Consider the following 15,498-nt stretch of genomic DNA (forward strand, 5'->3'; position numbering starts at 1 on the left):
AATAATTGTAGAGGCTTTTAGCTGATGAACCCAACATCTTTGGTTGATGCGGGACACGCAATGGGATTTATCCCCGCCAAACTATCCCCTCGGGGTACTTAGCTTTTGAGTCCTATGCAATATGACACCGTGATGCTCTTGTGTAGTGTTTGAGTTATTTATGACTAATGCGAGTTCAAAACCTTTGCACTTCCTTTTCATCTTATATTGCTAACCTCTACGGTACCATGCATTGCCCACTCTCACATTGAGACTTGGCGCATACTCCATGGGTACATCCAGACCTGTGGGAGGACTTCCTCTTGTTCTCCTGCACATAAAACATCCCATATCCACAAAACATCCACCATACCTACCTATTATGGAATTTCCATAGCCATTCCGAGATATATTGTCATGCAACTTCCACCGTTACTATTGACATGACATGAGAATTCATTGTCATATTGCTTTGGATGATCATATAGAGCTGACATGATATTTGTGGTGCAGCCATCGTTCATCATTGTTATACAGGTTACGCTCGATCCTTGCACATCCTGGTACACTGCAAGAGGCATTCATGTGTAGTCATCTTTTTCAGTCTATCGAGTTGCAAATAAATAAAAGTGTGATGATCATCATTAGAGCATGCCCTAGTCAGTGAGGAAAAGAATGGTGTAGACTTATGAGTCCTCAAAAAAGTGAGGATGAGGTCGATGAGACAGTTCTAAAAAAAGAAAAAGACAAAATGAGAGAAAAGGTAGAAGGGGCATGCTACTATCCTTTTACCACACTTGTGCTTCAGAGTAGCATCATAGTTCATATAGAGAGTTTTCATATACTTCTTGACTATGCTAGTGGGATCTTTACATTATAGAACTTGGCTTGTACATTCTGATGACGAGCTTCCTCAAATGTTCGAGGTCATCATGAGCAAGCAAGCTGGATGCACACCCACTTAGCTGCATTAGGAAAGCCTTCATACACTTATAGATCTAGTGCATCCATTGCATGGCGATCCCTACTCCTTGTGTTGGCATCGATCATATGGCCTTCTCCATTGTCTAATGGACAGTTGTGTTGATGCAAGACTTCCTTTTTTTGACTTCTCAAACCCCAATCATTATTCTATTTTCCCGTTAAGTGTGAGGTAGTCCACCTTCTTACTCGAGGATGAGCAAGGTTTAAGCTTGGGGAGGTTGATTTCTCCATATTTTATGCATCTTTTGAGCTCATTTGTTGCACATTATCTGTGTATATCACGTTATATCATGTTCCATTGAGCCAATAACATGTCCATATGCATGATTTTCAGTTTTTATCCTTTTCACCTCAAGCATTGCATAATCTTTGTTCTTAGCGTGATGGCATTCTTCGTGGATTTTGTCCCTGTTTTTTCCCACGAATTCCTTGGCCATTAAGGGGTGATTTGGGAGAAGATTGGGCTCATCTAGAGCCCTTGGATCAAAGGGGAGATGCTACATCAAAGGAGGAGTCTATGGGAGAGCTCTTATATATTCACCCTCAACCCTAGCCACCGCCTCCAACACATCATTTATATTGTTTGCCACTCATCATTGATCTCCACGTCCAACTGCCGCCACATCAAGAACACCATTGGGGCAACCAAAGAGGGAGACGAGAAGGGACCGCCGCCGCTGTGCCTCCTCCATCATCACCCCTTCTCCCCCCCCATCATGGTCTTTTTGATGGCTTGTAATAACTCTTGAATATGGGTCGGTCGATTAGTGTGTGGTTGTTTGATATGTTTAGTCTATTTATGTGTGTTACTTTGTGTTGCTTATTTACCTATGCGGTAATTTAGTGATTGGAGACTTTCAATCCAAGTTTGAGACGTTCAACTCATATGAAGTAGATAGAGGATTTTGCAAACGATAAAACTGTGACGTGACATGTGGAGATATCTTGAGCGGAACACAATTACTCTAGGAATCACGGTTGTCCATCAAACTTAATGCCTTTGGCCGGTCCTCAAACTACGAGGACCTTAATATATTTGTGTTAGCCGCCTCGGGTATGGGACAAGAAGTAGGATGAATGAATTATCTCAATACAACACGTCTTGAGAGATAACATTATGTGAGGGACCGTCCTGCAACCGTAGATTATCATATCCTATGATGCAGGTACTGACTTAGCCACTATGTGGCATAGTCATAAAGCTTAACTTCATTCCATGCCTGTATCGAACGAGACTGTACCTAGATGCCAGCAGTCTCATCAAAAACATCACATACCTCTCTTAGTTTATTAACTTTGTTTAGTTTAGTATTTACATTTTTGTTCCTTCTAGCTTAGCTTAATTCCTTGTTTTTACCGTTTCTTAGCAACTTACTTAAGTGAGGTATTTCAAAACTCCGGTTTGGGTGTGAGCATGGTTGTGTTAGTGACAACATAGCTGCAAGGTTTGTGGTGCCATACTATTCACTCCCTATGGGATCGACAAACCTTATCACGAAATTGCTACATAGCCATGTGCACTTGCAGGACATCAAGCTTTGTTTGGCGCCATTGTCGGGGAGCATAGCTTTTGCCTATTACTTCCCCGTTCACATTTATTTTACTTTTGTTTCTTGTAAAACCTGCTAATCATGTCTTCTGAGATGAATATCCAGGAAAATCTGAAAACTGCAATGTAGGAGAAGAGCAACAAGATTACAACTTTGGCTATTAAAAATGAGAAGATAAAAGAATGGATAGCACTACTGATCAGTGGGCACGAATTACATGTGATGAGAAATTTGTAACGTGCAAAGATTGTAAAATGGAAGGACACTACGCTTACCAATGTAAGTACAATGTTGATCCTATACTAGCAAGTTATACTAGGAGTGATATATGCAATGCTAGTATTGAAGTTCTTCAGTTATTACTTTATTATGGTATGGATGAAGTTTTACATTACATAGGTTACGCATGGATAAATAATATGGTGCTCATTTTTGTGTTATATAAGTTTTCCCTCTTTGTTTCCCCAATATTATGTGTGTTGTTTTTTTATTTATCTCCCCCCCTCCCCCCCTCCTTCACCCCATGTTTCTGGTTCACTTGAGCCTATCTTACAATCGGTTGCAATACCTTATGGGCAACAACTCACGGTCCCACCCCTCTTTTTTCAAAAAGATAACGGCTCGGATTAAGGATTTCTTTGGTGTGTCCGACACAATAATAATTTCTCTCTATTATATTAGCCAGAGGATGGATGTCAGGGACCCAACTGCAGATATGTCTCCAGCAGACAGAGACCGGGCCAAGTCAGTAAGGAAGAACGGCGTGGCCACCGGAGAGCCTCTTTCCACCAATCAGGGGCAGGGGCGCGTCGTCACCAGGCCAACTCGGCTCAGGCAACCAAACCGCAGGTTCGTGGGCCCGGAGTGGACAAATGCTACATAAACTGAAGGAAGCAATCGGTTCGGCATCCATTGGGATCAGGCATTGGCACGGCACGGCACGGCTTCCTTTTTGCTTTTGCTTCTCCTTTTCCTTTCCGCAAGACAAGTGAAACTATGTAATCTATTTTGTGAGTGTGAGAAACTAGATCGGGATCCTCGCCTAACATCGTGGTATCAGCTAGCCACCCACCACCCCTCCGCCGCCGCCGCCGCCCCGCCACTACCAGTTCACCGTGCTGGAAACTCGCCGCCGGAGGCAAGCGCGCGACACCCTCCTCACCACCATGGACCCGGCACTGAAGGCGCACCTTGACAAGATGAGCGACGATGCTGTCGCCCGCGCCAACAAGCAGGACGACGACAGCAAGGCCATCCTCAAGGCCGTGGCGACACAGACCGCCCGGATCGACGCCCTCATCTCCTGGAAGCCAGAGATGGAGGCACGATTCGCCCAGCTGGAGTCCTCTGTTGCCGCTCTCCAAGCCGCGTCAACATCGACCGCGCCATCCAGCGGATCCCCGCCGTCGGCAACCCCTCCCATGGTCGCGCGCGAGATCTAAGGGCAACCATGCCACGGCACGCCACTGCACCCCGGGGGACATCCGACGGTAACTCTCGAGTCACCGGCGGCTTCCCCGGTCATGGGTATGGCCTTGATCCAGTCCCCTAATTCTCCTTCGCTGTCCTCACAAGTGCTCGCGGCGATGGGGCAAGCACCACCATCGATCTCGTTTCCCAGCTTCGCTGGCGAGAATCAGCAGTTTTGGAGAACACTAGCAGAGCAATATTTTCAGATGTTTGGGGTTCAGGAATCCTATTGGGTACCCATGGCAATTCTAAATTTCTCGGGTCCAGCAGCTATTTGGTTGCAGTCTGTGCAGCGCAAGATCGTTGGTCTTGCGTGGGAATCGTTCACAGCGTTGCTGTGCACTCGATTCAGGCGTGACAAACACCAATCGCTGATTCGCCAGTTTTATGCTATCCGTCAGACTGAATCAGTTGCAGATTTCATTCAGCGATTTGAAACATTGATGAATCATATGATCTCTTATTCTGAACTGACACATCCGTATTTCTTTCTTACACGATTCATCGAGGGGCTCCGGGCGGATATTTGAGCGGTGCTCATTTAGAGACCGCCAGACCTCGACACAGCTTGTTCGCTTGCTTTACTTCAGGAGGAAGTGGCTGATGGGGAGAACACCTTACGCTGTGCACCCATCCGCTCGCCAGCGCCGCGTTTGGTGGGAGTCAGTATGCCAAGTCTGTCGTTGAGCACTACCAGACCGTCAGTGCCTGCAACCAAAGCGGAAGATCATCAGGGCACCGAAGCAGCAAGGGCCGAAGCAGAAGGCAGTAAGATGGCAGCATTGCATTCTTTAAAGCATGCCCGAGGCTTGTGTTTTAAATGTGGCGAACGATGGGGCAAGGATCACACATGTCCTCCTACTGTGCAGATGCATGTAGTGGAGGAACTATTGGAGCTCTTTGCAAAAGAAGAGGTGTTAGTGGGAAACAATCACGAACCAAACGAGCTGGACGAAGACAACCTTTGCACCATTTCCAAGCAGGCGGTGGACGGGTCTGCCGGGCTGGGTGTGATGCAACTGCACGCATGTATTCAAGGGAAGGAAATGTCATTACTGGTTGACTCGGGCAGCTCCTCCTCATTTGTCGACCATCATATCACAGCCAAGCTATCGGGAGTGTGCAAACTGCCCAAGACATGCAGAGTTAAAGTGGCAGATGGTGTTGTGTTGAGCTGTGACAGCTTCATACCACAGTGCCAATGGACATCACAGGGGCATGATTTTATAATAGATTTCAAACTACTATCACTTGGAGCTTATGATGCTATCTTAGGGATGGAGTGGCTCAAGAAACACAACCCTATGAACATTGATTGGGAGGCGCAGCATATGACAGTTACAATGGAGGAAGGGCTGGTTGAATTGCAAGCAGTTACCAATGGTCAGCACAAGTGCGCTGCTATATCATCCCAAGAATTGTTAACGGCATGCAAGTAGGGCTCGGTAGCGTATGTGGTCCACCTAAATGCTGTGAGTGAGGCAGGGTTACAAGAGGAAGCCATTCCAGTAGAAATCCTCAGAGTCCTGGAACAATATACGGATGTTTTTGAGGAACCAAAAGGACTTCCACCCAGACGGGCTTGCGATCACAGAATTCCGCTCATGGAGGAGGTGCAACCTGTCAATCAACGACCGTACCATCACAAACAAGAGCTCAAGAATGAGATAGAGCGTCAAGTTAAAGAATTGCTCGATGCAGGCATCATCAGAGAAAGTACGAGCCCCTTTTCTTCACCTGCTCTTTTGGTGAAGAAGAAAGACGGTACATGGCGGCTGTGTGTGGATTACAGATGTCTGAACGCAATGACGATCGTCAGCAAGTATCCAGTTCCAATCATAGATGAACTGCTCGATGAATTGGTTGGAGCGAAATGGTTCTCTAAGTTGGATCTGCGTGCAGGGTATCACCAGATAAGATTGGCCGAAGGGGAGGAATACAAAACAGCCTTCACAACTCACTCGGGGCATTGGGAGTTCTTGGTCATGTCGTTTGGGCTCGCTGCGGCACCCCCAACTTTCATTGGAGCAGTCACTTGTGCCCTGCGGCCACTACTGCAAGAATGTGTCATTCTCTTCTTTGATGATATATTGGTTTTCAGCAAAACTCTGAAACAACATGTGGAACATCTCCGTCAGGTGCTGCAACTACTCCGAAGAGATCATTGGCAAGTCAAGCAATCCAAATGTGCTTTTGGGCAGCCGCAGATCGCCTATTTAGGACATGTTATAAGTGAATAGGGTGTGGCCACCGATCCAGCAAAGATAGAAACTGCCAGAAATTGGCCTGTGCCTGGCAACAACAAAGAGGTGTGCAGTTTCCTCGGTCTGGCCGGGTACTATAGGAAATTTGTCAAGCACTTCGGCATTATTGCAAGGCCACTTTTCAATTTGCTGAAAAGAACCACCCCTTTGTTTGGACAGCTGAAACAACCAAGGCATTCGAATTGCTGCAACAAAGTCTGATTTCAGCACCGGTTCTGCATCTACCAGACTTTTCCAAACAGTTTTTCATTGACACAGATGCGTGTGATTATGGGGTGGGAGCAGTGTTACAGCAGGCAGGACACCCGACCGCTTGTATGAGCAAACCATTGGCGCCCAAACACAGGGGCCTTTCCACTTACGAGAAGGAATGTTTGGCTATTCTCATGGCCGTAGAACAATGGCGTCCTTACTTGCAGAATGACGAATTTCTGATAAGAACAGATCAGCGTAGCTTGGTGCACCTGGATGATCAGCGGCTGTCGACAGTATGGCAACAGAAAGCATTTACCAAGCTTTTGGGACTGCGTTATAAGATCACCTACAAACATGGGACCACAAACAGTGCAACCGATGCTTTATCTCGTCGACACCATGAAGACGTTCAGTCCATGGTAGTCTCGGTCTGCCAACCATCTTGGATATTGAAGATATCAAGGCCAGTTATGCGAGTAACCCACATGCAAAGAAGCTTCTAGAGCAATTCTCTCAACAGGCGGACCCGAAAGGTTGCTTTTCAGTTGCCGAAGGACTGTTGTATTTCCGATAACAGCTATGGTTGGGCGGATCTCCAGCACTCCAACAAACCATGTTGCGTGCTTTTCATGATAGCACTGTGGGCGGGCACTCAAGTTTCCATGTGACGTATCGACGCCTCCGCAGGCTCTTTGCGTGGCTCAAGATGAAGCAGGACATCCGGCAGTATGTGCAGGCTTGTGTTGTTTGTCAGCAGGCTAAACCGGAGAGGGTTAAATATCCCGGGTTGCTCGAACCAATTCCACTTCCAGAGGGAGCCTGGCAAGTGGTGACAATGGACTTCATTGATGGCCTTCCCCAGTCAGGCAAAGCAAATTGCATCTTAGTGGTGGTGGATAAATTTACTCGCTATGCCCACTTTCTACCTCTCCAGCACCCGTTCACAGCAGCCAGGGTCGCTAGAGTGTATCTGGACAATGTATACAAACTCCATGGTCTACCCAAGGCCATCATATCGGACAGAGATCCAGTGTTCACCAGTAAATTTTGGCGCGAGCTGTTTGCTTGCATAGGGTCTGAATTGAAGATGAGCACTCCGTACCACCCACAAACAGATGGACAGTCAGAAAGAGTGAATCAGTGCCTCGAGATTTATTTGAGATGCTTTATCCATGCCTGCCCAAATCACTGGAGTCAGTTTCTTTCGTTGGCTGAATTTTGGTACAATGCCAGCTACCACTCGGCACTGGACATGTCTCTGTTTCAGGCATTGTATGGGCACGAGCCAAGACACTGGGGAATTGAAGCAGCATCGGTATGCAAAGTTCCAGCGCTAAAGGACTGGCTCGAGGAGCGCAAGATCATGCAACAAGTACTACGACAACACCTGCATAGAGCTCGACATATTATGAAAGTTCAAGCAGACAAGAAGCGCTCCGACAGGGAGTTTCAAGTGGGTGACGTTGTCTTTGTCAAGCTGCAGCCTTATGTACAATCATCGGTGCATCGACGAGCCAATCACAAGCTATCGTTCAGATATTTTGGCCCATTCCAGGTACTTCGCAAGATCAACCCAGTGGCGTATGAGCTAGCACTACCGCAGGAGTCGCGCATTCACCCTGTCTTCCACGTCTCTCAACTGCGTCAAGCGCTGGCACCAGGTACAACTGCATCGTCTACAATCCCGGTACCCCGTTCTGCTGAACTAATCCCAGTGGAGTTGTTGGACAAATGCTGGCGGCAAACACCAGCCGGCCGCCACAAGCAATACTTGGTGCGCTGGTCTGATTCGGAGCTGCTCGATGCCTCTTGGGAGGACGCCCTTGCACTGAAAGGCAGGTATCCGACTGTAGCAGCTTGGGGTCAAGCATGCTCTCAAGGAATAGGGGATGTCAGGGACCCAACTGCAGATATGTCTCCAGCGGACAGAGACCGGGCCAAGTCAGCAAGGAAGAATGGCGTGGCCACGGGAGAGCCTCTTTCCACCAATCAGGGGCAGGGGCGCGTCGTCACCAGGCCAACTCGGATCAGGCAACCGAACCGCAGGTTCGTGGGCCCGGAGTGGACGAATGCTACATAAACTGAAGGAAAGCAATCGGTTTGGCATCCATTGGGATAAGGCACTGGCACGGCACGGCACGGCTTCCTTTTTGCTTTTGTTTCTCCTTTTCCTTTCCGCAAGACAAGTGAAACTCTGTAATCTATTTTGTGAGTGTGAGAAACTAGATCGGGATCCCTCGCCTAACAATGGAGGATCCCGCTGCAATCAGGACACTGAAATTTTCTCCGTAGCGAGCATTGGCCTCAGTGCAAGTAACTATTTAAGTAAGAATATGTGGCCTGGTATACCTATGCACAATTGTGCAGCTAGCTTGTCACATGGATTAACTTATGATGACATATGAGTTCTTGTACTATAAAATCATACGTACATGCACACTGCATATGCAGAGACCACATAGATTTACATGTCACATAAACGCCTGCATTCCCACGTGTCCCTACAGTAGAGAACTGTAGCCCTCGATCGACCGCAATAATGCCTTCATCATTCCCTCGCTAACTCTCCTTACTACGCACACCAACATCAGACAGCTACGTACCTACCTAATACCTACGGGTCGAGTTTGAGCTATGCTTAGCCCAGCCTGCCGCCCTGCGCGAACGCTCGCAGTAGTGACGCAACAGTCGATGGTCAGACAGCGGGCCACCACTCACAACGACGGACGACGCCATTGCTCGAAACTCAAATGCCCTCGCTGCCCTCTGTAACCTAGCTATAGCATAGCACGCAGAAAAATCACTGGGAAAAACATACAAACAAAACGCGCGCGTACACATCGCACCCACACCCTATGCTAGCTCCACTAATAAATACTCCCTCCATTCGGAATTATTTGTCGCGAAAATGAATGTATCTAGACATATTTTAGTTCTAGATACATCCATTTCCAAGACAAGTAATTCCGAACGGAGGGAGTACCTAGCTGCCTAGCTAGCTCACCAGTCACCACTCCCATATCTTTCAGCTTCCTGTGCACCCTTTCTCCATCACCAACCTTTGCTCTCCCTTCTTTCCCTTCCCTGGCTGGGCCTTCCCACTAAACCCATTGATGGATCGATGCATATGTACATCAGTGGGAATGGACACCATGCTGAGCTGAGCTTATATCAACATCGTTCGTATACCTATTACCTAGTCACTTCCAATATAGTCCATCTCATATTTCTCATGTGAAAGAGGAAGAAGAGAGTGCTCGACCAAGGAGTAGAATCAACTGTAGTACCAGATCAAGAAGTAGATCTTGCTAGGAAGATATAAAGTACTCAAGTGCAGGCAGCTACTAGCGCTACTGCACTCGCCAATGTTGCCTTACCACCCTAACCCTCACGGCTTCTGGATCTCCCGAGAACCACCCGCGCAGGTGCCAAACCCTGCCAGCGGCTTCGCCGTGGCGCCTCCCGCGCATCTGGACCATCAGATTCAGCACTACGACCACTTCTTCCCCGGCCACGGCAACCAGTTCAACTCCGAGACGCTGGAAGCGGTGCTCATGAGGCCGCGTCCGCCGGCTCCTCCTCCGGCGGAGATGCCGCCGGCTAACGAGGCAAGAACCGGCGCAGTGCAGGCCGCCGGCACCGGACACGCCAGGGCGAGGAAGCGGCCTTTCAGGACGGACCGGCACAGCAAGATCCGGACGGCACAGGGCGTCCGGGACCGCCGGATGCGGCTCTCCCTGGACGTCGCGCGTGACTTCTTCGCGCTGCAGGACCAGCTCGGCTTCGACAAGGCCAGCAAGACGGTGGACTGGCTGCTCACCCAGTCCAAGCCAGCCATCGACCGCCTATCCGAGTCCTCTCGGCTCAACGCCGCTAGAGCGGGAGAAGATGGCATGTCGTCGCTATCATCGGTGGAGCGTGAAGGCCGCCGGCTCAAGGAGACGGAGCTGGCTACCGGGTCGGGAAAGGGGGCAGCGGATGTGGAGAAGGCGATGAGGGCGAGGGGTGGTGGAACGTCGGTGCTCATGGAGCACAGACGCGAGATGAACGGCGGCCTCATGTCGGCTTCGATGACTGGTGGGGAGTACTACTACGACCTCGGCGAGATGATGTGCATCAACGCAGGAGAATGCGATGACGATGGCGAGTACGACGAAGACGGTGATTTCTTGGACGGTATGCAATACTAGTTCCAGCCTTCCAGGTACTAGCGATCGAGCAGCTTAATTAGGTCTTGATCTGCCGAGCGCATCATTGTCTTAGTTAATTATATTGCATGTGTACGGATCTACTACTCTCTTGGTACTATTTGCAAATCTCATTGTTTTGTCTTATGGTGCTATTTTTTCTTTGCTTTGAGGTGCCTCTTAAGATTTTCTTGAAGTCCATCGCTCTTTTTAATTTCATGCAACATCTGGCTTTCTTTCATGTCTTAATTTGGGAATTATTTTGTAAGATTTTGTTGAAGCTGATCATCTTAAGCTAGAGAGGGAGAAGCTAAATGGTTGGTTTGTTCACTGCGTTTATGCTCATAAGATGACAGTTTATGTAGATCAGCGAAGGTACTTCAGGTAAGGAGGATAGACAGAGCGTAGAAAAGTTCAGCACATGCAGTCAGCACTTTTATGATCAAACAAAAGAGTATCAGGAAACCGTATGCAAATATATAAAGAATTCGTAGTGTTTAGCCTGTTTAGGTCTGTACCTTCTTGACCTAGAATAAAGATGGTCTTCCTCGCAAATAAAATAAAATAAGGATTGCCTATTTTTGCTAAGTTGTACTTTCTTTTCTACACAAAAGCTTTGCATCAGTAAAAGAAAATAAGTTCCATTTGGATATATATGTAACTCACTGGCTCAGTGTCCCTATGAGCCTAGCTAACATATACTCCATTTGGATGGTGTATATGAGTTATTAGTTGCAGTCTACAAAGTACATGGTTATCTGGAATATCTTTCCAGAAGCAATCATTTGCAAGTACACATTGTTTTGGATGGTTAGCTGGAGTTATACAAGAGCACGACAAAAGGGATAAATATCAGATTCTAAGTTTAAAAGATTTAGGACTGAAAAAGTTGGAAGTACAGGGATTAGTAACTAATATTTATGCAGTTCACAATTTTTATTTGTTTGATTTAGCTTCATTCGTCAACTGAAACTTAGTTTCATCCTAATGTAAATCAAGTTGATGTTGTGGCATCATGCATGATATATAGTATTCAGCTGCTAACATCATTACCAAAGGAGAATACCTTGCTATTTTCGTAATTATGACCCTGGTTTGGTGAAGCGAGGAATCTGAACCTGCTAACTATTAATTTCAGTTTTGGAAACTGAGAGATATGATTTGTAGGGTTAATAGGGTCATGTAAACACCCATATATCCAAAATATTTTTCCTACATATAGTTTGATTAGATTCTAGCTGAACACACTATTTGTTGCTTATGTTTGGAGGGTTTGGCATCTAATTTGTTGAAAAAAACTATAATTGAGTAATATATACAACATTTTGAACATTCTACATTTTAGGCAAGCTAAACAATGACATGTACAATTAGCAAAAAACATGAGCACACTTATATGTGAACTTTTCATGTATTTCATTAAATTTTAAAATAACTTACACTTACATATATACATTTACAGTATATAATTCAGGATCAACAACTCCATAGAAAATTATACCAGATTCATATCCCAATAGGTAATATAATTGAAATTAATATATACTTCTCGTTCATCTAGAAAACATTTATCTAATTAAGGATATTTTTCATAGACTGGAGCTAAATCTCCTATTTATTTCCTAAAAAGTATCTCCAAACACATCATGAATCCCAGCAAAGTGGTTTTGACAGTTCATCTACCATATAAAAAAAAAATGTGATTTACAATATTCATTGCTCTACATAAGTGTATCATGCTGGATAAAAAGGTTGTGCATGTGCGATCAGGATGAGACTTTCTTTCGGCCGTCAACCAAATCTAGCTCATAAGCATTCACGCAAGTACACGACTAATGTATATATGAGCTTTGTATTCGCTCATAGTGACTCGGCACTTACATATATTGCACTCTCAAAGTATATACTCTCCTCTTTTGATATACCACACGTATAAATATAATAGGCTATATGTATCTCTTTATCATTTTCAATATACTTCAATACTAATTCTAAAATGTCACAATTCTAGTATATTTGATGACATATTCATATGGAACATTGGGATTAACCTTGCACCATTTTCATGCACATAAAGGTGTATATAAAAGAATATTCAAAATATGGTTTCAAATGAAAGAGTTAATGGTGTTTAGTCTGGAGTATTATATTGCTATTGGAATATGTGTTTAAAGTTATATACCACATATCCGTTGGTAAATACATGACTTTCTAGAAAGCATGAAGCCAAGTTTGGCAAGTAATATATAAAAAGATCATGTCAGTAAAGGTGGAAAGAGTATTATTATATCTCCCATAAAATTACGTCTATTGACAAACCAAGTGAGTAAACGGGTTTGACATAGGCATATATATATTAGTACCATATATACATTGAAGTACACACTCCCATGAGTAGAATCATTTTAGCTTTGTTTGGCATGTTGGAGTAGGATCCAAATATATTGAAAAATGCCTACTTTTCTGATGAAAGTTGAAGATTTGATTTGACTATAAATATTTAAACATATATGTAAATGACTAAAATGGTAAATTTCCTTGTATTTTTTGTCGTAAGTCTTTTCAGCTAGGAGTGCAATAGCATCCATGAAAAACCCACTTAAACTATATGATTACAATTGACTTAATTGATGATTCCAAGATATTTTAATAATAGTTGTAATATAGTCAACATAAAAAGCTTGAAAACATCTCATCATAGACCTTAACTAGATAATACCACATGTGTGTTGCTGCGGATATTGGTTGCAATACATTTCGATTATATTTGGTTGTCTGAAACATGAGCATTTGGATTAATAATATGAGCACTAAAACTAAAATACATATGCATGCTTTATTATATTTGATTATTTTATAGTTGTAAATTATTTATTGAATATAAGTAGCTTAGTAAAATGGGAATGGTTGAGCTTTGCATGTAGATGTGGGTCTTTTCCCATGCATTTTGCATGTTCAGGTCATGGTTGCTTGTTGTGACAAATAAGTTAATGGGGATCACATATCTAGTCATGTGGGATTAGTATTGTATACACATTTACCATAAATTCATGGAGCACATATTCGATGGGAAATGTAAGTGTTTTACGACGTTGTCGGGGTCTTGCGATGATATTTTTATCGTCAATTTTGGTGCGAACATATTATATCACATAAAAATAGTAATACACACCATAACAATATGATTCTTGATGAATATACTAATTTTTGTTTGATGTTTGTCATGTGAGTAATTTTTCTCCTAGCTTGTCAAAATTTTAGTTTCAGAAAAAGCAAAAGGATTTGTCATATTTTATTGATTAACAAGAAAAAAAAAAGTAAAGGTATGTACATACAAAGGCGGTATGTAGCCAAATGTGTGGAATTACTCTCGTGGAATTACAACCCTGAGGTAAGATACCTAGCGGTGACCCAAAGGTGGTGCCGCATGTTTGACCGATGTTGGAGAAGATGATCGTAGGCATTCTTGAATTGACTCTGGACTCTCGAGACACTCACATTTCAATAATTTGAAATTTCTCTAGAGACAAGCATAAGAATAGTGGATGTGGGCCTTGTGGCTTTCATAGGGGTACCAAACGATTAACAACCTCATACTAGCACACTCATTAACCGAGCTGAGGTGATAACAAGGAGCGGGATCCAAGTCTTGTCGACCAAGCTAACCTTTGATCATGTGCAAAATTCTAGCAGTGTAGAGGCATTGAAAGAGGAGGTAGGTCGTCGTTTCAGGGGGAGCGCTTACATAATTGGGGAACACCAAAAGTTGTCCAACCGGTTCTCAAATTCTTAGCCAATCGATTGTGCTTAGAACTTTGTTTGATGGTAAAATTTCTGAAAGTGTTTACATTTTGGATTGGAGTTTACTATCTACTCCTTATGTCCATAAATGTAAGACGTTTTTGCAGTTTAAATGTAAGACATTTCGGATCGGAGTTTACTAGTGTGTGCCCGCGTCCCATGCAGCACCAATGACGTACACACTACATTTCCTTCAAGAAAACACATACTGCATCACCCCGCTTAGCCCGCTACAGTACATACCCCTATGAGTTTACAATACGATCATGATCAGCAGCAGCAGTAGCCTTCCTTGATCTGATGACTGATGTGAGTGACATCGAAGTACAGTAATAAGTACGTACGTGCCGCGAGGATCGCTCTCTGACTAGATTTGCTTACCTCCATATGTCCGTGTCGATGAGACACCGGGACATAGGGAAGCAAACCCGTATACGTATGGGCTTTGGCCTACGCTAGCTACGCCCTGTTCAGCGCATTTCGTCGCCGCTAGCACAAGACTGACTTCAGAATCCTGTTTCTTTAATCAGTAATCCATGGCGGGGTGGAGAGATGCGGTACAGGATGCGACGATGAGAAAGCCAGGTCTCCCGCCGATCGGTCGTGGCGTGCAGAGGCGGAGAAGACCTGCGCGCGCGCGTCGCGTCGCGTCGCGTCAGGGGCATCGCTGGCCATATAACAGCTGCGGCCTGCGGAGCAAACCGTAGCTAGAACAGCACGACGTGCGTAGGCCTGGCCGCCGGCATCGTATCCGTATGTGTGTTCGGGGCACGTCGATCCGTCCATCGGTAGATATATGCTACTTTTCTTGTGATAGGGTGTTGGGTGCATGGGCATGAGAATGAATCTAGGCTTCATAGCTTTAGGTTTTGTTTCTTAATTTGTAGCGCTTCGTAGCTTCCCCTCCGCAAAGCTGACTGTACCAGAACGAGGGTCTCCTTGATTTGCAGGATTGCAATTATTAAATATATACTTCTCTTTTACCTCCTCTGCGTCCTAAGACTACAAAATAATCATAGCAAAATTTTGATGGCCTCCTTTGCACTCTATTCTATTGTCTCATAATCT

At 45.0% G+C, this 15,498-nt stretch overlaps 1 protein-coding gene across 1 annotated transcript; it reads left to right on the plus strand.

The window, feature by feature from the left end:
• The first annotated feature begins 9,507 nt into the window (after positions 1-9,507).
• LOC123116158 (transcription factor TB1) lies at positions 9,508-10,776 on the plus strand. Its single transcript, XM_044537157.1, has one exon. The coding sequence runs from the start codon at positions 9,808-9,810 to the stop codon at positions 10,630-10,632; it is 825 nt and encodes a 274-aa protein (XP_044393092.1). The 5' UTR covers positions 9,508-9,807; the 3' UTR covers positions 10,633-10,776.
• The last annotated feature ends 4,722 nt before the right edge of the window (positions 10,777-15,498 follow it).

Source organism: Triticum aestivum, chromosome 5B (assembly GCF_018294505.1).
Source record: "Triticum aestivum cultivar Chinese Spring chromosome 5B, IWGSC CS RefSeq v2.1, whole genome shotgun sequence".
NCBI classification, from domain to species: domain Eukaryota; kingdom Viridiplantae; phylum Streptophyta; class Magnoliopsida; order Poales; family Poaceae; genus Triticum; species Triticum aestivum.

Bases quoted from the DNA above. Each gene is read 5' to 3' on its own strand.
- LOC123116158 (XM_044537157.1), top strand. From the start codon at position 9,808: ATGTTGCCTTACCACCCTAACCCTCACGGCTTCTGGATCTCCCGAGAA.